The 23,695-nt window shown below is 45.6% G+C and overlaps 1 protein-coding gene across 1 annotated transcript; it reads left to right on the top strand.

Annotated features, from left to right (window-relative positions):
• The first annotated feature begins 886 nt into the window (after positions 1-886).
• Positions 887-22,014, top strand: LOC144085295 (disco-interacting protein 2 homolog C-like). Its single transcript, XM_077614401.1, has 37 exons — positions 887-1,094; positions 5,567-5,632; positions 6,693-6,809; positions 6,968-7,093; positions 7,388-7,618; positions 7,858-7,998; positions 9,010-9,129; positions 9,459-9,656; positions 9,727-9,818; positions 9,889-9,999; positions 10,072-10,195; positions 11,581-11,690; positions 11,813-11,915; positions 11,982-12,046; positions 12,473-12,566; positions 13,236-13,355; positions 13,434-13,548; positions 13,632-13,771; positions 14,367-14,503; positions 14,565-14,779; positions 15,322-15,436; positions 15,669-15,870; positions 16,231-16,334; positions 16,409-16,489; positions 16,555-16,678; positions 17,247-17,368; positions 17,441-17,552; positions 17,635-17,744; positions 18,213-18,343; positions 19,106-19,274; positions 19,348-19,518; positions 19,747-19,808; positions 19,889-19,946; positions 20,028-20,102; positions 20,240-20,417; positions 20,489-20,612; positions 21,327-22,014. The coding sequence occupies exons 1-37, from the start codon at positions 1,013-1,015 to the stop codon at positions 21,577-21,579; spliced, it is 4,698 nt and encodes a 1,565-aa protein (XP_077470527.1). The 5' UTR covers positions 887-1,012; the 3' UTR covers positions 21,580-22,014.
• Positions 22,015-23,695: the final 1,681 nt, after the last annotated feature.

The following is a 23,695-nucleotide window of genomic DNA, read 5'->3' on the forward strand; positions in this document are numbered from 1 at the left end:
GAGCCACGTGTGGCTCTTTTGATGGGTGCATATGGCTCTGAGCTAAAATATGGAAACCGGTGGTGAGAGAAAAGAGTCCCGAACGCACCAATAGGAACGTCACATTCATTCTCTCATTGATACTCATTGACATTCATTGATTAGCAACATCTTAACAATGTTGTCAAAATAATTCAGATATTTTTTGTACTTTAAAAGTTGTAAAATGACTAAAAAAATCGCACATTTTCATGTGTTTTCACTTTAAAATTGTGATTATGGCTCTAAAGGAATAATATTTGAAATTATGAATTGTTTATGGCTCTCTCTTTCAAAAAGTTCCCCTGATTTAAACAAAAACTTGACCTTTTTGACGACTCGGATCCGATCATCTGACGGGAAATCGGGCCTGATCTCGTCATTTTTAGTTAATCGGAATTGGGGTAAAAAAGGTTAAAATGTCAATTTTTTAATTAACTAATTGGCTGCCATTGACGGTGATAAACGTCTAAATTGTTTTGACAGGGAGAGCCTTTTTGATTATTCAAATTTGGTCATCTGATTGGAAATCGGGCCTGATCTCGTCAAATCGGAATTGGGGTAAAAAAAAGATTGGGTTGTTTTTATATTGTCGGTGATAGATGTCCAATCTCTTTGACAGGAGGGTTGGCAGTAATAGTTCGAGGAGCATGCTACTCTCCCTGTTCAAATAGATTGGACGTCTATTAGTGATAAATTAATCTGAAAGAGCGAATTTACATCATGTATTCATTGAAGGGCACTGACCCAAAATGGCCGACAAGCGATAACCGCAGTCATGTTTATCCAACGGCGTTCATTACGCGTCAGTTCAATTACTTTTAGGATCCTTGCAGCCGACAAGGCTACTTTTTGACAGGCGAGCAGACCGGAAGCAGCTAGTTGACACATCCGCCAGCTTGACGGCTCGTTGACTGGGTCGAGAGGGCTAAAATCGGATCTTTTTGATAGGAAAAAAGAAGAAAAAGAGGCGCCAAGGGGGGAAAACGACACAATGGCGGACGCGGACCCGCTGGTACCGATACCCGTGGAGGTTCGGGCCAAACTTGCCGAGCTGGAGTTGGAGTTATCCGAAGGTGAGTGAGCGAGCGAGTGAGTGAGTGAGAAAGTGAGTTAGTGGCTTGTTTTTGCGGGCGAGTTGGTTCGTTGGGCGGTTTGGTTCCGTCCGGTTCGGGGTCGAAACTTTCAAAAGTTCCAGTTGAGTAACGCAATTCATTTCGTGCTTCAACGTGTTTCCAAGTGTTCCTAGCTTCACTTTTTACTTTTCACGAAGAGCAAAAGAGTGTATTAGTTGGTTGTTGTTGTGGTTGTTGTTGTTTATTTATTTATTTTTCTACACGCGACCCATTTTCTTATTATTCTTTACTGCGTCATTAACTTTTAGTACTATTGAAGATGCTAGTCGTCCAATCAACCGCCAGCTGTGATTTTTAAATGAGTTTATCGTTGGTAGACGTTCCTTCGATGAAATTTCCCTTTTTAAAAGTTTTTTTCTCTCTCTTTTAATCAACTTTACAGTCTCATTTGTGTTATATCCCTTATTGTATTCATTTATATCCAGCGAATTCCGAAGAAATAACCTTATATCAATAGGAAGTGACTTGCAAATGTCCGACCAACATGAAAGCACATTGCCGCAAGATTTCTCCAGAATTGTCATTATTATTTAATACTATTTAAGTTCGGTTTTTTTGGGTTACGCTAGAAAGTGTTGAACAAAAACAATTTCCTTTAGGGTTTTTTTTTCAACATTTTTTTTCTAATTTATTTTTGTTTTTATTGTTTCACTATTTTTTAATTTGTCGTCCCCAAAACAAACGTATAATGTGTCAACATATATATTATTAATTATTTTTAAGTATATAGTTAGTATATGTTTATAGTTTAATATAATAGGAATGATAACATTACAAATGAATAAAATGTTAATAACAAGGCATTCCCATGAATCAAAACAAATAAACGTTTTGGCCCCTAATAACAAAATAAACAGCATTAATAACAAATGAGATTTTTTTTTAAATAAAAACAATTTAAAATGAAAAAAAATCAAATAAAACAATTACAGTTGTTTCGTTATTTAAGCAATTAAAGTAGCTTCAAAATAAAATAAGTATTAAGACACGTGTCAAAGTGGCGGCCCGGGGCCCAAATCTCGCCCGCCTCATCATTTTGTGCGGCCTGAAAAAGTAAATCAGGAGTGGCGACTTTCTGTTTTAGGATCAAATTCAAATGAAGAGTATAGATGTATATTAAATGTCCTGATTTTCCCCCTTTTAAATCAATAATTGTCATTTTTTAATCCATTTTTTTCTGTTTTTAGTTCAAAAATCATTTTATAAAATCTAAATATATATATAAAAAAAGCTAAAATAAACATTGTTTTATATCTATAAAAACTGAATATTCAGGGCTTTTAATCCAGTTCTTTTAGTCCATTTATAAAACAAATCTAAATATTATATCTAAAATGGTCTGGCCCACATGAAACCGAGTTGACGTTAATGCGGCCCGCGAACCAACCAGAGTCTGACCCCCTTGTATTAAGCTATTATAGATGAATTTTTTTCTTAAATACGAGAATATTTACAATGAGCTCATGGATTTATTAAAAATGGTATGAGTGGCTGTTAAAAAATGCAACAATTATTTTTAAAGTAAGTATTTACTAGCTAGCTAGCTAGCTATCCAATTCACTTGAACTTGCTCATCTTTCTAAACAGAAAAGGACGTCTCTCCCCGTCAATGGCAGCTAGCGACTCCAATTTTATGTCCTTTAGAAGTACCGCTAGGTGTGGGAAAAAAAACCGACAGGTGCGCACACCTGTCTCAGCCGAGCAAATTGCGCTGAGTCATGTCAACATCACGTTTGAACGTGTCGTGGCAACCAATCGGGTTCAACCACCTGGACTCCAACTGCTGTTATTATTATTTATCTTTCTTTTGTGAGCAGATCCGAGCAACTCGCAAAGAATTTTCCTGCTCTCTACCCCCCGTTAAATCTTCTTCCGACCCCCCACCTCCAAGTCCAAAATCTATTTTGGGTTGAATAAATTCTCCCGCATGTTTGTGAGGGTGCCAGAGAGATTCCTTAAAAAGAAATGCAGGGATTTTCCCGCCTGGCAACAAACGGCTCAGATGACAACTGTCGGGATCGGGGTCGCTCCTGTGGAATTCTGGGAACACCAGCGATACCACTGCTTAGGCTCCACCCCCCCTCAGTGAATCTGTGGCCGGCCAATCATAGCTAGCCTAGCCTAGCATGCATGTTTTTGGGACGTGGGAGGAAACCGGAGTACCCGGAGAATTCCCACGCAAACTCGGGTAGGACATACAAACTCCAAACAAGAAGGCCGGAACCCATTGGGGATTGAACCCTCGATCTCAGGACTGCGAGGCAGACGCGACAAACACTTATCCACCGTGCCACCACTCTCACTTTTTTTTCTCATTTTTTTTTAATCTGTTTATTTTACGAAATAAATAAAATTAGTATTTTTCAAGAGGCCCTCCCGTTTCATTCATTTTCTGAACCGCTTTGTCCTCACAAGGGTTGCGAGGGGTGCTGCAGCCTAGCATGTTTGTTTTTGGGATGAAACCAGAGTACCTGGAGATAACCCACCAAGGCCTGGGGAGAACATGCAAACTCCACACAGGTGGACCGACCTAGATTCGAACCCAGGACCCCAGAACTGCGAGGCGGATGTGCTAACCACTTTTCCACCGCACCGCCCCTATTTCATCCATTCAAAGAGAATCAAATCATTCAAAAAATCTATCATGAAATAATATATGTATATATATAATATTTGTAGACAATTTTGAAGATATAACAAAAAATAATAACTTCTCAACTCATTGGCTGCCATTCACGGCGATAGGCGTCCAATCTCTTCGGACTGGGAGGCGGCGAATAAACGCCCGTTAACACTGCGAATCTTCTACAGTATACAAAGTAAAATGAGTCACGCAAGTCAATCGTCCGTCCACGGGTGACGGACGGGCGTCCGCGTGACTTTGGCAATCAATGTGCTCTTTGTTGACAATTGGCGCCGCCATATTTCTCGTATTGGGCGTCTTCTGATCAAGTCCAAAAAGTCACGAGAGAAGCCTCGAGAACAAACGCTCACAAAACCATCCTTGTCGGGTTTTTTTTTGCATCAACTTGTGACCGTATTCTTTATCCTCTTCGACTACTAATAATAATTCTAACAACTATTATAATATACTACCTTACTTCTCTGTGCGTCCTACACGACTGCCCCCGGGACTACAAGTACTCGTGCTTGCGTGTACTTGAGCCACAAGTATTTTAGCAAGCGGCACAGCCAAGCTATTCGTGCCATTTGGCCACAATTTGCATTTTTTTGTAGTGGTTTTCCAGACATCATCTTTCTCTGCCGCCATTGTATTTGCTCATTTGGTGACACATTGGAAAAACTGCGGTCATCCCGTGGAACAGACACTTTTTCTTTTTTTTAATACACACACACGCACACACACACACACACACACACACACAGACACACACACATATAAACACATGACATCACACGTTGCAGTCAGCATTGTACGCACGTCTCAGAAGGGAATATGCTTGTCTTTGTACTTGTTTCTCGGTATCCATGACAACACACAGTAGCCAATTCATGTCCTTTATTCTAATTTGATCCGATTGGGTTAACCATGGCTCGCGAGCCATATGTGGCTCTTTTGCGTATATATGGCTCCTCGCTAACCTGTGAGGTCAAATATGGTGGTGAGAGAACTGAGTCCCGAGCGCACCAATAGGAGCGTTACGAGGCATTGACGCTAACTCTAGCGCCTTTTTATTCATTTTTTTTCACCATTAGTCTCTTCTGCATTGATACTCGTTGATTACTAACGACGTAACAATGTTGCCAAAAGACTTCAGAGACTTTTTGCACTTTAAAAGTGGTGCAATGACTCACGTGGGCCAGACCATTTTAACGTTTTGACTCAAAAAGTTCACTTTCTTGCCGTCATGGACGGTGCTAGACGTCCAATCCATTTGGGATGGGAGGGGCGAATGAAGGAACGTTTTTCTTTCCCTCTTGAATTTATTTTTCTCTGGTTCCCATCCCTCCCGCCGCCCTTTCCCGGAGGCTTAGGGACTGACTTTACATGGTCAAGCTGCTCAAAACACAAACACACACAAACACACTCAAACACAGACGCACAAAGTAACCTGGCTTTGCTCAAAGTGCTCATGTGAAAAGCCCCCCCAAGTGGCAGCTCGTTTATTGCGGACGAGGAAAACGTGGTTGTCAATCTGGGGTCCGGGGGGCAGATTTGGCCCGCCGTATGCGTCCACGAAGCCACGTGAAAGACAACAAATACCATTCATTCAATTTCCCATTGCGCTCCTCCGTGCGCGGGAGTGCTGGAGCCAACTTTTGGGAAGTAGGCGGGGTCGTGGGGCAATGACGTGGCACACGGACACAACCCACCATTCACACTCAGGACAGTTTAGCGTATGATGAAGCTAGCGAGCATGTGAAAAGGCTTGTTTTCTTTTTCTCCCCAGGGGACATCACGCAGAAAGGCTACGAGAAGAAAAGGTCCATGCTGATTGGAGCCTTTTTGGCGCAAGGTAAGTAGTACCACCCGCCCGATTTGCCCATTAGTGGTCAACTGAACTACAGTAATACCTCGTTTATCGCGGTTATCTAATCCCAAATTCTACCGGGATCTGCTGTCTATTAAATATGAAACTAATAATAAAATACAAACCCCCTCTGACCTATTATTTAACTCAAATTGCCCTTTAGTGGCCATTAAAATCATTTTCAATTCTGACTAACCATTTCATGTGCTACTATTTAACTGCCAATGCTCGACATTGCCCTCTAGTGGCCATTGGTATCATCTTCTAATTGTGACTTTTTTCATCTATTTCATGTTCGTATTTTTGTTCCTACACTATTAACTTATATTTGGCAGTGCCAAGCCGCGGTCGTTAATCCGCAAAGTGACAAAGTATTACCGTACGTCTTTAGAAATAAATTACCCCAACACCGCATGGTGTAATATTTAATAATCGTGTATCAATAGGAAGTGACCTGCAAATGTCCGACTAGCATAAAAGCATACTGCCAATTTTTTTTGCATTATTATTTAATAATAATTAAGTTCAGGTTTTTGTGTTACGCTAGAAAGTGTTAAACAAATTTATTGTTTTTATTGTTTGATTATTTTTTATTTGTCATCACCAAAATAAACGTATAATGTGCCAACATATGCATATATATTATTAATTATTTTTAAGTATATAGTTAGTATATAAGTTTATAATTTAATACAATAGGAATAATAACATTACAAATGAATAAAATGTTAATAACAAGGCATTCCCATGAATCAAAACAAATAAACTTTGTTTTGGCCCCTAATAACAAAATAAACATCATTAATAACAAATGAGATTTTTTTTAAAAATAAAAACAATTTAAAATGAAAAAAATTCTAATAAAACAGTTACTACAGTTGTTTTGTTATTTAAGCAATTAAATATTTGCACATTTAATACAAAAAAAAAGGTCATGCCAAATGGTAGAGCCAAATGCCGCTAGCGATAATTAGCCTGGATGCTACGCTAACATCTTTACACTCATGCAAACGAATGTGGAATGAAATTAACCGTTCGTGTTCAGGTCCGAACACGTCGGCAGGTCCGGAGAGGAGAGTGGGGGCGCCGCAGCCGCCGTCCTCGGCGTCTCGCTTCCGCCGAAGACGCTTGTCGGGGTCCCGGGACGAGCGCTACCGCTCAGGTGATGTTTAGCCGCCCCGTTATTGGTCGTCCAAAATTGTTACAGTTTGAACGGAATCCATTTGAGGAAGAAAAAAAAGGGGAGGGGCTTTTAAAAGCTTGACCAGCCGGCCTTTTTAGTCAGAAATGTTTGGACACGACTTTTGTTTTTTCCCTCAGACATTCACAGCGAGGCGGTGCAGGCGGCGTTGGCCAAACACCGAGAAAGGAAGATGGCCGTCCCCATGCCGTCCAAGCGCCGTTCGCTGGTGGCGCGCGGTTCCCCACAGGCGCTCACGCCGTCAGGTGCGCCCACCGACCATCATTTTTTCAGCCCAAAAATTCAAAATCTATCCATTGTGATATAGAAAATTGCAAAATTCCAAAAAGTGATCAGATTTTGCGCAAAATTAGCAACCGTGTGATCATTCGCGTGTCCAATTTTTTTGCTGCCGTTTGAGGGGGGCCACGTTTATTGTTCGAATCGGCCTCGTCGTCGTTTTTCCCGAGTAAAAATGGCGTGTAAATACATTATGGGGACGGATTTGTGCGAGGATATCATTTCTGTCTTTTAAGCTCCGCCCATGTTTCCTTAATCAGATACCTCGTCAGCTTCTGAGGGCGAGGACGGCGAAGGCGGCGCCGAGAACGCGGAAGGAGACGACGAGGGCGGGGCTCCCTCTCGCCACACGGACTCATCCAACACCGACACGTCCACCGCTTCTTCTTCCTCGTCCGGCGGTGGACGCGCGGGAGAGAATCCGGCCCAGCGCGTCCAGGTTTCTGCTCGCCATCCCCATCTGGGCCTCAACCGCCAGCACCTCGGCGTCGGTGAGACGATGACGAACGCCGTAGCCCAAAATTAGACAGACTGGCGAATGGCGATGACTCGGCTCGCAAAAATGGTGGACCATTTCTGATGAATGGATTGGACATCAAGTGTCGTCAATGGCAGCGTTAACTCATTGAAACTGGGGAATTTTTATACATGGACTTCATCAGTGGTTTCGGGCCTCCACAGTTAGGTTTTTGTTTAACACGTGTGTTTTCTTCCAACGCTTTTTGGACAGAGATCCACTCGGCGCCCCCGGACGTGACTGGTTACGGCGACCGCTCGACGGTCGGCGACCGGCTCCGGGCGGAGAAAGTGCCGGCGGCCCCCAAACAGACGCCCAAGTATGGTAACGCCGAGCTGATGGAAACTGGAGATGGTGAGTCGCACATGGCCGAGGGGGGGGTGCTATGCATGTATATGTTGTTGTTGTTGTTGTTGTTGTTGTTGCTTGTGTGTGTATACAAATGTAATTGTAGTATATGTAATTGTTTTTGAATTATTTTTTCTCATTATTTTCTGAACCACCTATCTTCATATGGGTACTCGGTCGTTTGGTTGGTCGCCGGTCTTTTGGTCGCCCGGAAGGTTATTGATAATTACCATTTAAATGGTTGCTCAAATTCCCTAAATACAAACTGCCAATGACTATTTAGTCATACTTAATGCCCTAGTCATTATTAGGCTAAAGAAAAGCTCCAAATTTCCCGGACTTTTATTGTTTTTTGTTGGAGAACTTGTTAAGACCCTGACTGACTGACATCGCTTCTTAAAGGGACAGCGCATGTACATACAAACTCTTCTACACTCACACGTCGGCTCAGCGAAACTGCTCATGGCCATTGTTGGCTTTTATTCATGCGTAGACCGTGTTGTTTTACCTTCTTTTGGTCGCCGGACTTTTGGTCGCCGGTCTTTTGGTCGCCGGTCTTTTGGTCGCCCGTTGTTTGGGTCCGGGCGACCAAAAGACTGCGACCAAAAGTCCGGCGACCAAAAGTCCGGCGACCAAAAGACCGGCGACCAAACGACTGCACATGTTTCATATGGGTCACGGGGGCGCTGGAACCTATCTCAAGTTATTTTGGAAACCTGAAAGGCCAGCCAATTGCAGGGCATTACGAGGCAAATAACCAATCATGCTAGGGACAATTTAGCATCTAATTAGCCTAAAATGCATGTTTTGGGATGTGGGAGGAACCCGGCGTACCCGGAAAAAACCCACGCAAGCCCAGGGAGAACATGCAAACCCCACACAGTAAGGAATCGAACCCTCCACCCCAGAATCGTGAGGCCGACGCGCTATCCACTCGGCTGCCGGGCCTCCGCCTGGTTTATTTGTTGTTTTTTTTATCGAGTGAGCGCCATTTTGTGCCTTTTTGCACGCGATCAGGCGTTCCAGTGAGCAGCAGAGTCTCTGCCAAGATTCAGCAGCTGGTCAACACGCTGAAGAGACCCAAGCGGCCGCCGCTGCGGGAGTTTTTCGTCGACGACTTCGAAGAGATGCTGGAGGGTAAGAGATGTTAGCTTAGCGCAGGGGTGTCAAAGCGGTCCTCCAAGGGCCGCAGTGGGTGCAGGTTTTCATTCCAACTCAAGAAGAGGATACCTTTTCCAAGTGTTATCAGTTAATTAAAGTCAGGTGCTACTTATTTTAGAAGACACCTGATTGGTTAAAATCTCGCCACTGGATCGGTTGGAACAAAGACCGGGACCCACTGCGGCCCTCGGCGGAATCGCTTTGACACGTGTGGCTTAGCGTTAGCGATGCTAGCAAGTCGTGGCGCAAATAACGACCTGTTTTGGAAAAAACGAATGACGGCGGGTCGTCTCGGTTCTCCGTAGCGCCGCAGCCCGACCCCAACCTGCCCAAGGCCGAGGGGCCCCAGACGGCGCCGGTCCACGGGGAGGATCTGGGGCCGTCGGACAACTGGCCGCCCTGCCCGGAGGCGGCCCTGCAGAGGTGGGCCACCGTCTCCCCCAAGGCCCCTTGCCTCACCACCGCCGACGCCAACGGGAAGACGCTCCGCCAGCTCACCTACGGTAGGGGGCCCCGCCGCCGGACTTTCCGTCCGTCCCTCCCCGTCCCTTCACGCTCGCCTCGCCTCCGTAGGCAAGCTGTGGTCACGCAGCGTCAAGGTGGCCTACAACCTGTCGCACAAGCTCGGGAACAGACAAGAACCTCTCGTCAGGCCCGGAGACAGGGTCGGTGGACCGCTGGCGAGACATCCAGCGCGGATCCGTTCTAATTTGACAGATTTTTTTTGTCCCGTAGGTGGCGCTAGTGTTCCCCAACAACGACCCGGGATCCTTCGTGACGGCGTTCTACGGCTGCCTGCTGGCCGACGTCATCCCCGTGCCCGTGGAGGTTCCGCTCACCCGGAAGGCGAGTCCCGCCGCGCGCGTTTGGACGCCCCGAGCCCACCCACGCTGACCGTGACCGTGGCCGTGCCTCCAGGACGCCGGCGCTCAGCAGATCGGCTTCCTGTTGGGCAGCTGCGGCGTGGGCGTGGCTCTCACCAGCGACCTCTGCCACAAGGGCCTCCCCAAGAGTCCCGCCGGAGACATCCTACATTTTAAAGGTCACACTTTTTTTTTGCCTGTGTATGTATGTGTATATATTTTTCTACAGTAATCCCTCGAATATCGCAAAGTAGGGTCACCCCATTATAACTTTTTTTTTTCTTCAGTGCCGAGTCAGTGGCTTCCGCTGCCGAGTTTCAGTGGGGATTTTCAAATTTTAATGAACTTTTAATTATTTAAAAAAATAAATATTTTTGTTTTGAATCATTAATAGCAGAAAAAATATAATAGATAATCAAGTGAAGACGATGGAAGGTGAACTCCTTGAAAAGTAGATCTGAAAGTTGGAACACCCCCGCAATAAGTCCCGTGTGATACCGTTCCCTAAATGTGCTATGTTCAATCAGTGGATTGCAGTCAGGTGCTTCTGCTTCCAGAATCCCAACCCCCGCCGCTTCCACTGCGGAGCCAAAACGAGCACCCACAGCGACCCTCGAAGACCGTTTTCCCCACCCCTGGTGTAGACTGTCGACGCCAGTCCAATACTTTTTTTTTACCTATTTAAAACGTTACAGACATTTGACATTTTGACCCATTTATGAGCACATTGATGAAGATGAAGCGTTGAACATATGAAGACGTAGCATCTCATAAAATGAGGCCTTCATTTAAGAGGGGTGGGCAAACTATTCCACAAAGTGGGTGCTTTGCTTCCAACTTGGAAAGAGGAAACCTGTCCACCAAAGTGTTGTCCAAAAGGTGCAATCAGTGGATTGCCGTCAGGTGCTTCTTGTTTTAGAAGCCCATCCCCCGTTGCTTCAACTCTGTGTCTGTGGAACTACAATGTGCAGCCACACACCCACCCGCAGGTCCGCTTTGCCCAACCCTGAATTCTAACGAAAGTAGATCGCAGGAGGTTGGCTTATTGAAAAGATCTTGGTGCTCCTGCTTTCAGAAGCCCAACCCCCGTCAGTTGCACTGCGGCGCAAAAACGAGCACCCTCAGCTATCCTCAAAGACCGCCCAGTGCTGAGTCCTAGTAGGAAAAGTGGCTTCCGCTTACGAGTGGATTTTCACATTTTTATGAACTTTAAAAAAATAATAATATTAATTAATAGCTGAACAAAAAATCACAAAAAAGTGAATTTGCGATAATCGAGGAAAGACTGTAATTATGTTTGCGTATGCATGTATGTGTGTGTGTGTGTATGTATATGTGTGAGTATATGTATGTATACATGTATATGTATATTTATGTATACTATGTATGTATACATGTGTATGTATATGCATGTATATATGGGAGTATGTATATGTGTATACTATACATGTGTGTCTAGATTTTATGTCTGTGTATACGTTTATATACTAATCAAGCCTAAGCCGACGGCAGCCAAGGACGCCGAGTGCAAACATTGACGTCGGCGTGCGTTCTTTGCGAGCAGGTTGGCCCAAGCTGGTGTGGATGGTCAGCGAGTCCAATCACTTGTCCAAGACCCCGCGAGACTGGTTCCCCCACATCAAGGACGCCGGACAGGACACCGCCTACATCCAGGTAATTCAGGCCCAAAATTCATTAATTAGTGTGTGTTGTGGTCATCAAACGCCCCCTCCCCCCCAAACGATTGCAAACTGCATTAATAACCTGAAGCGTGGTTGTGTGTATGTGTGTGTCAGTACAAGACGTGCAAAGAAGGCGGCGTCCTGGGCGTGACGGTGACGCGCGCCGCCATGTTGGCTCACTGTCGGGCCCTGACGCAGGCCTGCGCCTACAGCCAAGGTGGGTAACGTCTTCCCCCCTCACCATTCTCGTCCGCCACGCCCTCACGTCTGTTTGCGCCTCTAGCCGAGACCATGGTCAACGTTCTGGACTTCAAGAAAGACGAGGGACTCTGGCACGCCGTCCTCACGGTGAGAAAGCGCTTGTTAACGCAGACTCACTCACTCATACAAGGGAAGGAGAGCCAGAAAAAGACACAGCAGGTGGTCCTCATGTCCAATCACGTGGACGGGGCATGCAAGGAAACACACCCAACCACCCAAACCATGACAATTAAAACAAAAAACAAAACAAAAAAATGATCATGTCCTGACAGAAATCAAACTGATCATGTGATTGGATCTGGGACAACTTTTATACATGTCTGTACATTTCCCCCCTTATTGTTAGTTTTCTTTTTCGACTAGAAACTCAAAACAATAACATTCCACCTGTATATTTTGTCCTTGACTAGTCTGTAAATTTTGACCTACTTTTCTTTTAGTTTGGTGCCAAGCCAAGAATTATTCCTTTTTTTCCTCCCAATTTGAAATAACGTCTTTTTTTGTGCCCGCCAGAGCGTGATGAACATGATGCACGTGGTGAGCGTCCCGTACGCCCTGATGAAGGTCAACCCGCTGTCGTGGATCCAAAAAGTCTGTCAGTTTAAAGGTAAGGAATAAATGACCATGCTAATGACGGACCAGGCCTCAATTTATGCAAGTAAAAAAATAATAGTACACAAAAAATAATCCTTGAGTACGATGACAAATGGGAAAATCCAAAATGAAAAAAAAAAAATACATTTATGTATTCCTCCAATGTTTTAAATATAAGCAGTACTATTTTTGCTTTTTTAGCCATAGTCCTTTTAATTTTCTATATTTAGTATTTTTTAAGCAAAACAATTTGTAATAGGCCTATGTCTTACTCCAATGCTTAAATTAGAATTTTAGAAATATTTTAGCTGTATTTTTTCCATTTATTTTTCTATATTTATTTATTTTTAAATCAATACTATTTTTTTCATTTTAGCTTTATTTTTCCCATTTAATTTCTTCCAGTGCTTTAAATAGAATCAGTACCTCATTGCTTTCTTTATTTTTAGCTGGATTTTTCCATTTCATTTTCTATACATATATATATATTTTTCAAAATCAATACTATTTAAAAAATATATATTTCTATTTTTCCGCATTTATCACTCTATCTAATACATTTTCATCAGTACTATTTCACAGCAGTAGGATGATTGGATGCCGTCCGTGGTGTCCCCCATGTTTTAACGGGTTGACTTTGCGTGGCGAGCCAATGACGTTGCGTTACTTTAATATGTTTTAGCCAAGGTGGCGTGCGTGAAATCCCGCGACATGCACTGGGCCCTTGTGGCGCATCGCGACCAGCGCGACATCAACTTGGCGTCTCTGAGGATGCTCCTGGTGGCCGACGGCGCCAATCCCTGTAAGTCATCCATCGACGCCGTCCGTCGACGCCGTCCGTCGGCCGGGCCGGACGTCCAATTGGTTCTCCCCGTTTCAGGGTCCATCTCGTCGTGCGACGCCTTCCTCAACGTCTTCCACACCAAAGGTTTAAAGGCGCACGTTATTTGTCCCTGCGCCAGCTCTCCCGAGGCGCTCACTGTCGCCATCAGGAGGTACGTGTCTTTCATTTTGATGTATTTTTTTTATTTGAAGGTGCTCTAAAATAAATTAAATAATAACCTTTTTTTGCGTTCAGGCCGGCCACGGACGGAAACGCGCCGCCACCTCGTGGGGTTTTGTCCATGCACAGTCTGAGTTGCGGCGTCATCCGACTGGACTCGGAGGAGAAACTCTCGGTGCTGACGGTGCAGGACGTCGGCGGCGTCATGCCCGGAGGTGACGGAATGTTAATTCGCCGTTATCATTCGGGAGACTCGGGAGTTTTTTACTGCTGATTTATTGTGGAGGGCTTTGCAAAGCACGCAAATGATCTGAAAGTGACCCAAAATCAGCAAAAAATGGTCCACAAGTGCCTCAAACGGACTAAAAATCCACAGGAAATGCCTTAAAATGAAGAAAAAATGGCCAATGTAGTGGAAGTGAGGTTGGAATACCTCAAAATGTACAGAAAGTGACCCAATATGTACAGGAAGTAGCCCAAAATAAACAGGAAGTGAGTCAAAATGTAAAGATCAGAAAGGGTCTCCATACTGAAGTAGCTCAAAATAACAGGACAGTAAGCCAAAATGTCCAGCAGGTGGCCTCGGTTCAAACATTTGCGGCCATCCTTCCCAGTCAAAAATGATTGGACGCCATTGAGTTCATATAAAAGAAACATTTTAAAAACCCAATCTTTTTCACCTGATTCCAATCTTTAAAAAAACAAAAAAAACATGACATCCCTGACTGCATTCGATTACTATTATGATTGTTTATCTTCAATAATTCACTATCATTATCATGAATTTCAATTCTGTGTCGCCCTCGCCAGCCGTCATGTGCGCGGTGAAGATGGACGGCGTCCCGCGGCTCTGCAAGACGGACGAGGTGGGCGAGCTGTGCGTGCGAACGCCCGCCACGGGGACGTCCTACTACGGCCTCAGCGGACTGACCAAGAACACCTTCGAGGTGGGCCAATCGCCGCCATTCGTCGCCGTCTCCTCACGTTAATCCGCGCCGTTCCCCGCAGGTGGCGCCCGTGGCCGACGACGACGACGGCGCCGCGGCGGGCCAGCCGCCCTTCACGAGGACGGGCCTCCTGGGCTTCGTAGGCGCCGGTGGTCTGGTGTACGTGGCGGGAAAGACGGATGGCTTGATGGCGGTGGGAGGGCGGCAGCACAACGCCGACGACATCGTGGCCACGGCGTTGGCCGTCGAGCCCGTCAAGTTCGTCTACAGGGGACGGTGAGGAAAGTTCCCAAATGGGAATTTAAATGGGGGCTCTTGAATGCGTTCCTAGAATTTATTGGGACATTTTTGCCCCAATTTGCTTGAAAAAGATACGTGTACGGTAATCCCTCGATTAACGCGACTTCACTTATTGTGAATTCACTACTTTGCGATTTTTTTTCTGCTATTCATTATTTAAAAAATGGATTTATTCATTTTTTTTAGTTGAGAAAAATGTGAAAATCCACGCGGAAACTCCAAAAAGCCACTTTTGCTACTCGGACTCAGCAATGAAATAAAAAAAAAAATTAAAAAAAAAAATATAAATATATATATATTTTTTTTTAATAGGGGTGACCCTACTCCACAATTTTCAATTATCGCGGCCATGTTTGGTCAACATTAACCGCGATATTCGAGGGATGACTAGCGGGAATAGAATTTTTCGGGTCGAAAATTCAAATGGAACATGTCATAGAAAAATTGCTAGCGCGAATTTTCGCTACAAAAAGTCAAATTTGAAATCTTCATGTTTTGTGTGTGTGCGCCAATGACAGAATAGCGGTGTTCTCCATCGAAGTCCTGCACGACGAGAGGATCGTGGTGGTCGCCGAGCAGCGTCCCGACTCCACCGAGGAGGACAGCTTCCAGTGGATGAGCCGGGTACTGCAGGTAACACACCGTCTCAAATACCTACGCACCTCGGATCTGCCAAATGTCGAGAAAAAGGTGCTGCTAGAAAGTGACGATAATACAACCATGAAATGGCCCAAAGAATCAAATCTTACTTATCTCATGCCATCGACCAATAGTAGCTCAGGGAATGGTTGATCTGGGAGATCAACTTAATGAGGACCCCTGATTGGTGGGGTTCTCCGATGACACCCACGGTTTGCGTGTCCAGGCCATCGACGGCATCCACCAGGTGGGCGTGTACTGTCTGGTCCTGGTTCCGGCCAACACGCTTCCCAAGACCCCGCTGGGGGGCATCCACCTGTGCGAGACCAAGCAGCTGTTCCTGGAGGGGGCGCTGCACCCCTGCAACGTCCTCATGTGCCCGCACACCTGCGTCACCAACCTCCCTAAACCCAGGCAGAAACAACCAGGTGGGAAAAAATGGGGGTGCCGTACGTTCAAATGGAAAAGTGTCAATCAAAAAAGGCATACATAGAAATATAGACATTTTTTTTAGTCATATTGAGTTGCAAATAAGTATTGGTGAATATATTTACGTGTGAATGTGTCAATCAAATGAAATATATGCTAAATGTTTTGGCTGAAATTGAGTTGGAGAAAAGTTTGTTTACATGCCAATGTGTCAATCAAATGGAGCATGAATACGGTGCTTGAATGGAAGTTTTTGGTCCAGAAAAGCTCCATTTAGCTCAAAAAATGAATGCCAAATAAGAAGTCTACGTATCACATGACGATTGACCGGCCGTCCAATCCCTATCGTTTATCCGCAGAGATCGGTCCCGCCTCCGTGATGGTGGGAAATCTGGTTTCGGGCAAGAGGATCGCTCAGGCTAGCGGGCGAGAACTCACCCAGGCGGAGGACAATCATCAGCAGGTGGGCGCCACGCCACGGCTTAGACTTTTTGCCCGCTCGACGTGTCCGTCAAGCCCCGCCCACTTTTCTTTCAGTTGCTCTTCCTGTCCCAAGTGTTGCAGTGGCGAGCGCAGAGCACGCCGGAACACGTGCTCTACACGCTACTCAACTCGCGGGTGAGCCTTTTCCTCAATTGTCCAGTCGCAAAATCGTCTCTCGATTGACTCCGCCCACCCCACAGGGGACGGCGGCCGGCTCGCTGACCTGCTCGCAGCTCCACAAGAGGGCGGAGAAGGTGGCGGCCGCCTTGACCCAGCGACCCGGCGTCCGACTCGGGGATCGCGTGGCGCTGCTCTACCCTCCGGGTAAGCCAAAATCAACGCAACCGTGATTTGATTAAAAAATACACAATCAAAGTACTGTTTTAATCAAGTCAGATTTTCTCATAAATCATTTATAAAGATTAAAATAGGCCCAAATCCTCTTACAGGTTCATCATGGAAACTGATTTTTATAAAAACTTTTTTACAAGAGGTCAAATGTAAAATATTTCTTTTTTTTTAATGGGAAAGTAAATATTCTATTGATTTATTTCCATTGGGAGAAAGAGGAAAACTGTTAGCATTTTTTTCTGTTATTTTTTTATTTTTAAAATTTGGGAGAAAAAAAAATGAATTTGTTTAGATTTCAAAAAAAATCTTAGAAGGAAAAACATTAAAAATATTCCTATTATATCTTTTTAAATTGACGTTAAAAAAAAAGTGGAAAATGTTGTTTGTTATTTTTTACATTTCTAAATTGACCAAAAATAAATTATATTTTTTAAAATTTAAAAAAATTATATTTTTTTTTTACAAAGGGGAAAGGCAATACATCATTATCATTTGAAGGTTATTCTGCAAAATAATATTCCTAAGCGGCATTTCCACGCAGGCACGGAGTTGATCGTCTCCTTTTACGGCTGCCTGTACGCCGGCCGCGTTCCCGTCAGCGTGCGTCCGCCTCACCCGCACGACCTGGCTGGCACGCTGCCCACCGTCAAGATGATTGTGGAGGTGAGCCGGCCGGCCGCCGTTGCCGTCTTTTTGTCCACGCCCCCTAGTTTATACGTGCCCGCCTACGTGCAGGTGAGCGGATCCGCCTGCGTGCTGACCACGCAGGCCGTCGCCAAGCTGCTCCGTTCCAAAGAGGCGTCGGCCGCCGTGGACGCCCGCACGTGGCCGCCCGTCCTGGATACGGGTACGATGGCAAGGGCGAAGGCGAAGCTGAGGGCCGTCGAGGCACTCCAACCTTTCCGTTGATTTTTTATTTTATTTTTTAGACGATTTGCCCAAGAGGAAAGCGCCCGCCATGCACAAACCTGCGGATCCCGACACGCTGGCCTACCTGGACTTTAGCGTGACCACCACCGGCATGCTAGCCGGAGTCAAAGTACGTGCCCTCGAGTACACTCGCAATACGGTACGGTGTGGAGTGGGTAGCAGGTCCGCCTCGCAGTGTCGAGATCAGGGGTTCCATCCCCGGTTGGTGCGTTCTCTCTCCCTTGTGGCTTTTCTATCATTAGTTTTATTTATAAGCTACAATTTTTCAAATTACATGGTGTATAGTATGTTTTTTTTTTTAATCCATGCTTTTAAAAAAATAATATTCTCATATTTTTAGCTGTCATTTGACTCCCGTTTCCTCCCCATCCCAAAAACAAGCATGCTAGGCTAGGCTAGCTGGTCAAACACTCTAAATTGCCTCACCCTAGCTATGATTGGTTGTCCGTTGTCTCCCCGTGCCCTGCGATTGGCCGCCCACTGTTTTCAGGGTGCCTCCCCGTAGTTGGCTGGGATAGGCTCCGGCACCCCCGCGACCCTTGTGAGGATAAGTGGTCACATGCGCGCTTGTGTCCAGATGAGTCACGCGGCCGCCGGCGCCATGTGTCGCTCCATCAAGCTTCAGTGCGAGCTGTACCCGTCCCGGGAGGTGGCCGTCTGCCTGGACCCTTATTGCGGCCTGGGTTTCGTCCTCTGGTGTCTTAGCAGGTGAGCCTGTGGGGCGGAGCCATGGGTAGGGGGAGGGTCTCACTTTGGTACTCGGATGATTGGCCTAAAGACGTTTTGCCGACGGACGTTTGACAGACGGACAGGTCGCCGAATGGACGTTCCGCCGAACCGAGGTTTCGCCGAAAACAGCATTTAATGATTAAATACAAATATTAGTATTTGTATTTAATCATTAAACGCTGTTTTCGGCTGGACTTGACCGAATTTGAGAGCATTTTGACCCGTTTGGCGAATGGACGTATATAGACGTGTTTTTGCCTCCATCGCGACATCAGAGCGACATTTTACCGAGGAATTCACTTCCCTAGGCTCGGTTCTAGTGTCCAAAGAGCTCCAGTATGTGTATTTGATCATTAAATGCTGTTTTAGGATTGATTTGAGCCAGAGTGCTTATTCCCGGGCTGCCATTGACGGTAGACTAATAAATTGAGAGTGATGAGCGGCAAAGGGAAATGAATCATTGATTTTTACTATCATTCAGACAACGCCGGCGGCGGGCCGGATTAAAAATCCCAACGGGCCGTATATGGCCCGCGGGCCGAGGTTGAAAAACTTGTACACACACACGATCCGGGGGCGGGGCGAGCGCGCAAATCCCGTTTCGGCGAAACCTCCGTTCGGCCGAACATTCATTCGACGACCTGTCCATCTGTCAAACGTCCATCGGCGAAACGTCTTTAGGCCAATCATCCGGTCACGGTCACTTTTGCTAACCCCACCGTCTTTTGGGGCGTACCCCAGCGTGCACTCGGGCCACCGCTCCATCTTGATCCCGCCGTCGGAGCTGGACGGCAACGCGTCGCTGTGGCTGTGGGCCGTCAGCCACCACAAGGTCCGAGACACCTTCTGCTCCTACGGCGTCATGGAGACCAGCGCCAACGGGCTAGGCCAACAGACGGACGCTCTCAAGGTGAACGCCCCGCCCAGTCCACACGAACCAAACCCACGGAACGACCCTCCTGAGCTGCCATTTTCCTCACCAGGGTCGTGGCGTGGAGCTGTCGCGTGTCCGGACGTGCGTGGTGGTGGCCGAGGAGCGCCCGCGGACGTGCCTGACCCAGTCCTTCTCTAAGATCTTCAAGGACCTGGGCCTCCACGCGCGAGCCGTCAGCACGGCCTTCGGGTGCCGGGCCAACATGGCCGTCTGCCTCCAGGTCGCGTGAGCAAACCGTAGAAACGTACATTTAGGCCGTCGTTCGGTAGAATCGTTTCTTGCTCATTTTGGGCCATTGCTAGGTCACTTCCCGTTTGGTTATTTTCCATCGTTAAGGCATTTTTTCAGGTCGCGTCATGTTCATTTCTGCCTTTTTTACGTGGTCAATGTGGATTGGCTCGTGGATGGCGAACAGCGAGTTAAAGCCACGCGCCGGTTCTCCTTTCAGGGAACGTCCGGGCCCGACCCGACCACCGTCTTCGTCGACATGAGGGCCTTGCGTCACGACAGGTGGGCGCGCTAACGCAAGCTAACGCGAGCTAACGGAGGACTTTTACGTGATGTTTTATGGTGTCGAATCATTTTTCCAGGGTACGACTGGTAGAGAAGGGCTCACCCCACAGCTTACCCCTCATGGAATCCGGGAAGGTGGGTGTTTTTGTGGCCGCCGTGGACGGCGTGAGACGTCCAATTTATTTAAAAGGGCGTTTATTTTTGTTCCTGGCTCAGATTCTACCCGGCGTTCGGATCATCATCGCCAACCCGGAGACCAAGGGGCCGATGGGAGAGTCCCACCTGGGCGAGGTACGTCCCAGCTTTTAATCGGAATCGAACAACGGCCTTCTTTTTGAAATCATCCTCAGATGAAATACACAAAAGACATGTTTTTTGGAAGGTTTTAGCTTAAATAACGTTGTGGCTTTTTCCCCCGGGCGGCTCAGATTTGGGTGGAGAGCGCCCACAACTCGAGCGGCGCGTACGGCGAGGACGACGAGGACGAAGAAGGCCAGGCGCGGCGAACGCCGGCGCGCCTGAGCTTCGGGGACACGCAGACGCTCTGGGCGCGCACGGGCTACCTGGGATTCCTGCGCCGGACGCTGCTGACCGATGCCAACGGAGGTGAGCGAGCACTCCCGCTGAGGCACCGTCGGTCCGACGCCCGTCTCCCCCATTTTTTTTTCTTTCTTCAGAGCGTCACGACGCGCTGTACGTGGTGGGCGCCTTGGAGGAGGCCATGGAACTGCGGGGGATGCGCTACCACCCCGGCGACATCGAGACGTCCGTTATCAGGACGCACAAGAGTATCGCTCAGTGGTAAGCGACGCCCACACACACACACATGCACATTTTAAAAAATAAAAACAATTAAATATATGTGTATATATACATATATATATATAAATATACATACACACACACATATATATATGTATTTATTTAATTATTATTATTATTTATTTATTTATATATACATATATATATATTTTTTATTTTTATTTATTTAATTGAGAGGTAGCCCAATGATGGAGTGGTTAGCACCTCAGCCTCACAGTTATTAAGTTATTTAATTATTATTATTTCATTTTTTATTATTATTTTTTTAATTTATTTATATATTTTTAATTATTTTTTTCATTTTTTTTGTATTTTTTTTTTAATTATTTAATTGAGAGGTAGCCCAATGATGGAGTGGTTAGCACGTCAGCCTCACAGTTATGTGGTCGAGGGTTCGATCCCAGGTGGTCCTCACTGTGTGGAATTTAGATGCCATCCCCCGTTTTTGTCTGGGTACTCCAGTGTCCTCCCACATTCCAAAAATTGGATGCTATGTTGTCCCTAGCTACAATTGATTGGTTGTCATGCAATTGGCTGGCTACCGATTCAGGGTGACTCCCGCCTGGTGCCCGTAGTTAGCGGAGAGTTCATTAGCTCCAGCACCGCCCGTGACCCTCGGAAATAACAACATCTAATTATATACGAAGGTATTGTCATGACGGCCTTAAACGCTGAACGGACTTTTGTTGCCAGCGCGGTGTTCACGTGGAGCAACCTGCTGGTGGCGGTGGTAGAGCTGTCCGGGTCGGAGCGCGAGGCGCTGGACGTGGTGGCGCTGGTGACCAACGCCGTGCTGGAAGAGCACTTCCTGATCGTGGGCGTGGTGGTGGTGGCCGACGTGGGCGCCGTGCCCATCAACTCGCGCGGTCAGAAGCAACGCACGCACCTGCGCGACGGCTTCCTGGCCGACCGATTGGACCCCGTCTACGTGGCCTACAACATGTAGCCCCGCCCATTTTTACACAAATCATTTCCCCTTTTTTTAACCAGTTTCTGCCACAAACGTGCCTTTTTGTAAAGTTTTGCTACACATCTTTTTCAGGGTTCTGTCGCAGGTTTTTTTCTCAGCTATCGAGCCGTCGTCTTGCCAACGTGTGTATTTATGTACAAAAATAATTGATTTTATTTATTTTATTCCTTCTAAAACGTAGTAGACACCGTTTGCAATTTGCTAAATTACAAACTGCGTTTTTTTTTTAACTTGAGATTCGAGTCCGTCCATTACAACAGAAATGTTTGAAAAGATGAAAGTGTCTTTCATATTTTCACTTTAATGCCAAAGAATTTTGATAGGGAAGGAAAAGCACTTTGCCCACGACTTTTAATTCAATTGCCTTCATGGAGTTTTTATCTCAATAAATATATTAAGGCTTGTTTTCAATGTTTTGTTCGTATTTTTTTCTTTTCACTTTGAAAGGAGAAAATGATTTTTATTTTTTAGAATTTAAAGGGACTGAAAAGGGGAAAATTGTTTTATTTGATTTGTTTCTTTTCAGGTTGTTGTATTTTCGGAAGTGAGATGCAATTCCTTCATCATCCGACAGGCAGCAGCAGAGAGTTGACGTCATTACAGGTCAGACTTATCTATTATTTTCCTTCTCAAGCCTCCAAAAAATGACCATATTTACTATTGTAGTCATCTAAATAACAATTTAGGTTATAATAATTAACTTTATTAATGTTTATGCAATTTTAGCTCAATGTCTACATTATACTTTACCTTATTGTTTCTTGATATTATATTGATCACCTCTATATTGATATTTGAACTATCAATGAATTTAAACGGCCACTGCTAACCATCCGTCAAGATGAATTTGACGTCTATCGCCGTAAATGCTTGAAAATAATTACATTTGACCTTTTTAACCTGAATCCGACCCTCTGAAAATGCCAACCGACACGTTAATACTTACAAATAAATACATAAATATGGTTGCTGCCGACCTTCCTAGGCCAAACGGATTCGACACCTAACACCGTTCAATAAAAGTCCACTTTTTTAGTTTTTAATCCGATTCCGATCCTCTAAAAAGCCACAATCGGGTCACCCCTAATATTTACATCCATATCATAGCTGTACAACGTGACGCGATGTCGGCTATCTCTACGTTTAAGTGGAAAAACGTTGTGTTCCTCGGAAAGAAAAAGAAAAAAAAGGATGCTTCTGCACCGCCGAGTTGGACAATATCTATTTTAGTCAGCTAAACCTTGACCCCGTTGTAAACCTGGACTTTTGTAACCCCTCACGAGCGATAAAAGCCACAGCGCACGAGCGGGTATGCACACCCGCGCACGTTTGGGCCTCCTGTCCGCTCAAGGTTCAACGGGAATCATGGGATAGCGGCCGGGCTCCCCGGAGACCATCATGAGACGTCGCTTAGTGGACTTTAACCCGGACCCAAGGCCACATGTACACGTGGGGGGATTTTCTCACCCACCATCTATTTAGGCCAATAACCAGAAAGAAAAAAAAGTGTTACGTATGTGCCGCGATACACTAACAGACTGAAGGCCGTGCACAAAACTGGCCCAATCGGAACTTGTTTTATTTTTTTGTGCTCAGCATACTGCACCAATATTGCGTTTTTTATGTTTTTTTTTTTCATTTTCCGATCCGCTTACCCTCACAAGGGTCACGGGGGGTGCCGGAGCTTAACCCAGCTAAGTACGGGCACACGTGTGTGGGGGACACCCACACGTGTGCCCGTATCGTAAAATGTACAATACATTTTCATCATTATCATCCGATTCATATCCATTTTTAAACACTGGATATTGGAAAAATGAAAAGTTTTTTGACAGGATTTTATCAAGACTCAAAAAGATCCATAAGTATTTTAATTGTACGAAAGAATATACGTTACATAACCTTGTGAACGTAGGCCAATTCAAGCTTCTTGTGAGGGCCATCTTCAATTATATCAATATATTTTCATTATTATCATTCGATTTATATCCATTTTACGCACTGGATGTTGTGATTAAATTCTATAAAGACTCACAAAGACAACTATTTTAATCGTACAAAAGAAAATACTTCATTAACCTTGGGCAAACTC

The sequence above is a fragment of the Stigmatopora argus genome, chromosome 12, assembly GCF_051989625.1.
Source record: "Stigmatopora argus isolate UIUO_Sarg chromosome 12, RoL_Sarg_1.0, whole genome shotgun sequence".
Lineage (NCBI taxonomy): Eukaryota > Metazoa > Chordata > Actinopteri > Syngnathiformes > Syngnathidae > Stigmatopora > Stigmatopora argus.